We start from the raw sequence: 5,870 nt of genomic DNA, 5'->3' as shown, positions 1-5,870 counted from the left end.
AAACAGAAAAAAATATGCTTAATGCTTCAAATATCACACCCTTGTCAGCATCTTTGGACCAGAGTTAAGCAAGGAAACTCAACAACGAATTAGTGTTGATTGTTCACTTCAGTAAATAATGGATATGCGCATCTTGCGATAATTCTATGTCCATTGTTACGACAAATACCTATTTAAGCCACATTTTACCAAAGATAAAGTTTTATCTTTTCTCTGTTGAGACAGAGAGGCTTAACTAAGATCAAAATAAAAATTGTGGGTGTAGGGTCTGAACCTTTTATTGAGTCATCGGTTCGACCCTGCCTAGACCACCAGTAATACAACAAAAATAAAAAATAATGAAAGAACCTAAGATGATGCATTCACTCTTCGTTTTATTTTTCATAGTTGGTGCAATGATTCCAACCTTCAACGCTCATATTGGCGATTTTGATGAAGTGTGGAGGAGGAGAGCTGAGGAAGCTAGAAAGTTCGCTCTCCAGACTTATGAGAGCGAACCTGCAAATGTCACGTTGGCATTTAACAAGAAAACTCGCGAGTATGTCAAGTTCCTCTCTCTCTCTCTCTTTCTCGCGCAAATTATTATTAGCACACGTTACATCCTTTTGTTTCTGATGGATCAAGTTCAATAGCAAAAATGCAAAAGCATAATTATAGCTAACATTTATAGGATTTATCTTGTGGATTATAATGCAAAAATTCCACGGACGTAGATTGAGGACATGAGAATTCGGACTTAGGATGCAATTTGAAAACATTAATCAAGTTAATTACTTTCAATCTACTTTCTTGTATTACAAATTCAAGATTTTAATGATGTTTCCACCCATGCATTATAAGCAAAAGAAAGAGAACAGGGCAGCTAGCATATCCTTTTGTGTTAGATTGCCCACATTAGGAGAATTCTATACTTCATGAGCTAATTTTTGGTATTGAGGTATATCCAATATCCATTTTTTTTGCCATGGTTTCAAAGCCAAATCAATCATTATTATTGTGTTTCCCAATGTTGAGGCCCATGTTATGTTATTTACGCTCAATTTTTCCAAGACTAGGCGTGCGAGATGGGGATGTTAGCTACATTAATTGAGGGAATGTAATGTTGTTAATCTTCAGCTCGTGAACAGGCTTTTATGGTTTAGTTAGGTCCAACGCCTATTTTCTTGTTGTTATGTTGCTAAGATTTGTCCTCTTATTCATGCAGTGCTGTGAAGGAATTAAGTAGTGTAATACCAAAGAATGACACAAGGAGGGAGCTAGGAACTAAACACTACGAGGGCCCTTGCATGGTCACAAATCCAATTGATAAGTGTTGGAGATGTGACCCTAATTGGGCTGACAACAGGAAAAAGCTAGTAGAGTGTGCTATGGGCTTTGGGTCCAAGGCCACCGGGGGGAAGGACGGCAACTTGTACGTTGTCAACGACTCTTCAGATGATTATACCGATCCAAAACCAGGAACCCTCCGTCATGCTGTTATCCAAAAGGAGCCATTATGGATCATTTTTGACAGAAGCATGAACATAAGGCTACACCAGGAGCTGATTATGCAGGCCGATAAAACTATCGATGCTCGTGGTGCTAATGTTCACATTTCTGGCGGTGCTGGTAATTTTGAGTTGTCTGATCATCTCATTTAAGAACTTAGACGTAACTGATAAAGAGATCATAATACTTTTATTTACTTATTTATATCATGTCTGAATAGGTATCATGATTCAGTACACGAAAAACATTATCATCCACGGATTACACATTCACGATATTGTCCAAGGGAATGGTGGAATGGTTAGAGATGCAGTGGACCACATTGGGATCCGCACAATGAGTGATGGAGATGGAATTTCCATATTTGGTTCGTCCAATATTTGGATTGATCATATGTCAATGTGGAATTGCTATGATGGGATCATTGATGCTGTTGAAGGATCCACCGGTATCACCATATCTAATGGGCACTTCACAGATCATAATGAGGTGATGTTGTTTGGTGCAAGTGACAGTTCTTCAATAGATCAACAAATGCAAATTACACTGGCATTTAATCATTTTGGAAAGAGGTTGGTGCAGAGAATGCCTAGGTGCAGATGGGGATACATCCATGTTGTTAATAATGACTATACTCACTGGAATATGTATGCTATTGGTGGTAGTAAAAATCCCACCATTATTAGCCAGGGCAATCGTTTCATTGCTCCTCCTGACATCTTCAAGAAGCAGGTATTTTTTCCCCTTTCTTTGTTTGTTCATTTTCAAATATTTGGTCCATACCACTAAAAGGATAGTGTAGGATAGTCGGGATCTCTACATTCTTAACAAAAGTTTCAACTAGGTCTAGGAACATGGAACCTTCTGGTAGCAAGAGGTGGAGCCAGGATTTAATCTTTATGGGTTCTAATTACTAGGAAATCGACATCAGGCATTAGTAATTACAACAACAATAACAACATACCCAGTGTGATTTGGGGAGGATGGGGTGTAGGCCGACCTTACCCTTACCTTTGTGGGGTAGAGATCAAGGGTTAGTATTTGAATTCAAAATTTATTTTTTTGTACATATTTAGTGAATTTCTTAATACAAATACAATGTTTGGACTAAAATTACTGGGTTCGGCCGAACTTGTAAGTAACCTTCTAGGTCCACCGTTGTTGGTAGCACTTTATTTTACTTAGTGGGGCTGCCTAGTGTGAATCCAAATTAGTTGAGTGGGTGAATTTCAAAGACTCTTTAACTTTTTCAATTTCCACTAAATATTGTGGAAACACCTACTAATTTTTTCCCTGTAATTATGAATGTACAAACACAGATTACAAAGAGGGAGTACTCTCCAGAATCAGTATGGATGCAGTGGACATGGAGATCAGAGGGAGATTTATACATGAATGGAGCATACTTTGTTCAATCTGGTGATCCTGATTGGTCAAAGAAACATCAAGATCTTTACGATGGCATAGCAGCAGCACCGGCAGATCAAGTCACTTGGATAACAAGGTTTGCAGGAGCACTTGGTTGCAAGGTAGGAGAGGCTTGTTAGAAAACAGCTGGCAGAAAGAATATCAAAAACAGTTATTACTCCACATGGGATTATACTGTGTTCTTGTTCTAATGACTTTATATTTTTGAACCTGTACATAATCGAGACCCTCTCAATTTTGGATTAATCTAGTTTTGTAATCAATGTTTCGGTTATGGAAAAGAAATCCTTTTTGATTCAATACAACCGTTTGTAGCCTAGCTTCTGACATCGTGCTTCATAATAATAATGTAAATAATTTTTACACTATGAATAATAAAATTGAAGTATAAAAAACTAGATTACTATAAATTCCTAAAATACTAACTGAACTTTTACATATTAAGTATGAATTGGTTGGTTGAGTACCGATAGTTACTCTAATGAGTTTAAGTTTAGTGCACTGTCAGTGTACCAATTTTTTACATCATTAGGTAGTTTTAAAGGTAAATACAATAACTTGCTTAAGTAATATTAATAATTTGCCTTATTTAATAAGAATGTAATTTACAGAAGATAAATAACATTAAAGGAAAGTTGAGTCCTACTTGTACTCTAACCAAAATCATCTCCTTATTTGCTCGTAACGAAATTAATTTCCTTCTCTAATGTTGTTTACAGTTTTGAGTTTTTCATGATTTTTCTCAGGATCATTACTGAAGTGATTCTTTAAATCTTCAAAAATTGTGAACCTCGTAACAAGTAATTCTTAAAACACCTCATATATTGTGAACCCTGGGGAGCTTCTTTTTGTTTAACAACAATTCCTCATGCATTTCTAAGAAATATCGAATATTTTCTTTCCCTTTATAACTATATAAAGGATCATTGTATCTTAAAAGGGTTTTCATACTTTCCCCAATATTTTGCCATGCTCTTTAGATGGATGGAACTTTTTGAATTGAAGTTTTATTAAGGTTGAATACTTTAAGAATGGAAGATGAGATGAGACGATAAGAAAAAGCAAAGAGAGACCAAAAAAATAATAGATCTAAGGAAAAGAAAATTTTCTTTAGCAAAAAGAAAATGCAATTCAAAATTGAATTCCTCGAAATCCATTTTAAAGTCATCCTCTTCCAAAAGATTTTCATGAATATGGGGGGATTGAGGGAGAAACTGAAGTTTACGGTGGTACAAAGAAGTAAAGAGAGAGAAAGAAAGCATCAATTATTTAAGAGCATGATGATGGACGTTTGAGGAAAGAGAGAGTAAGGGAATAAAGAAAAAATCAGTGAGTAAATTTTAGTAAAAAGAGAAAAAAATAAGAGTATCAAAATTGTCAATATTACGTGATAGTGTAAAAAAATGGCACACTGCTATAGAAGAATTTGTTGTATCTTCACAATTGTTGAGCAATAGGATCGATGGGGAAGATGAATTTATGTGAGGCGGTTACTAGAGCTAGGATGGAGAAATGATGAAAGAGTTTTCATTCATATGATCCTTAACTGTATCTGTATATATATATATATATATATACACACACACACACACACACACATACACACTTGACAACTAACTTAGCTAAGACATTTACAAACTATTGCCAACTAATCATGTACAACTCATTAATGCTAGTAACTAACTAAGTACAACCATGCACAACTCAACTAGTACACCTAAGCCTTTCTACACTCCCCCTCAAGTTGAATCCATGAACACATAATAAGTCCCAGTTTAAGCATCAAATAAACATGTTGTTGTCTTCCCAAGCTTTTAGTCAATATGTCTGCAATCTGTTCCCTTGTATTAACATGACTGGTCTTGATCAGCCCTTGTTGAATCTTCTCCCTAATGAAGTGGCAATCTATCTCAGTGTGTTTTGTTCTTTCATGGCACGTTGGATTAGATGCTATCTGAAGTGCTGCCTTGTTGTCACAGTGGAGACTCATAGTGTAACACCTCGTACTCTCATACTAAACCATATCGGTAACATCCCGTAAGTTCGAGTTAGGTCCCAATGGGTAATATTGGTATTACAATGACATGTTAGTTATATGAATCCCTTCGGGATGATTTTGGGCGATAGATAGGCGTTTTGAAGTCAAACCAAAAAGTGAAATCCTTAAGGCCTTCTAAATCTGAGACAATCTTCATTCATTGTCAGTTTTCGAGAATGTGCGTTAGTAATTTGAGAAAACTTCCTTCTTGAAAATTGTATATAATTGAAATAAATTTTCAACGGTATATTGTGGAGATCAAACGGACATCCGTACAAAGAGTTATGACCATTTTACTGAAGGTGGCAGAGCTGAATCTTCATTCATGGCAAGTTTTCGAGAATTTGCTTTAGTAATTTGAAAAAACTTCCTTCTTGAAAGTTTTAGATAATTGAAATACCTTTCCAACGGTATATTGTAGAGATCAAACAGATATCCGTACAAAGAGTTATAGCCATTTTACTGAAGAGTGGCAGAGCTGAATCTTCACTGGAAACTTCACCCAATGTACGCTCAAGGAGTATTGGACGTACTTTCAAGTACGGGCCGTACATCCTAGGACGTACATTGCCTGTTTTTGGCAGAAAACTCGTTTAGAATGGGTATGGTCTTATTTTGTTCCTATTTTGCATTCTCCCAAACCCTAAGGACATAATTCTTCTCTCCGAAACTCAAGATACTCTAAGGTAAGCCATTCTAAGTCATTCCAAGTTAATTCTAACATGTACCCATGATTACTAATCAAGAATTCATCATTCCTAACCTAGGGTTTTCAGGAAAACCCACATAAAGATCAAGATTCTAGCTTTTGGAGTTCTTCTTCAAAATTCAAGTCTTTAATTCAAGTTTTGGAGCGATTAAGGTATGTAGAACTTCTATCTACGTGTGGGAATCTCTACGTCCTTCCCCACGCCCT

At 36.1% G+C, this 5,870-nt stretch overlaps 1 protein-coding gene across 1 annotated transcript; it reads left to right on the top strand.

Moving 5' to 3' along the window:
• The first annotated feature begins 212 nt into the window (after nt 1-212).
• Nucleotides 213-3,314, top strand: LOC132622407 (probable pectate lyase P59). The gene is made up of 4 exons (XM_060337013.1): nt 213-538; nt 1,205-1,608; nt 1,709-2,220; nt 2,808-3,314. Exons 1-4 carry the CDS (start codon nt 339-341, stop codon nt 3,033-3,035), a joined length of 1,344 nt encoding a protein of 447 aa, XP_060192996.1. The 5' UTR covers nt 213-338; the 3' UTR covers nt 3,036-3,314.
• Nucleotides 3,315-5,870: the final 2,556 nt, after the last annotated feature.

Source organism: Lycium barbarum, chromosome 12 (genome assembly GCF_019175385.1).
Source record: "Lycium barbarum isolate Lr01 chromosome 12, ASM1917538v2, whole genome shotgun sequence".
Classification (NCBI taxonomy): domain Eukaryota; kingdom Viridiplantae; phylum Streptophyta; class Magnoliopsida; order Solanales; family Solanaceae; genus Lycium; species Lycium barbarum.
The sequence above is the reverse complement of the archived record's forward strand: the minus strand, read 5'-3'. Positions and strand labels throughout refer to the sequence as shown.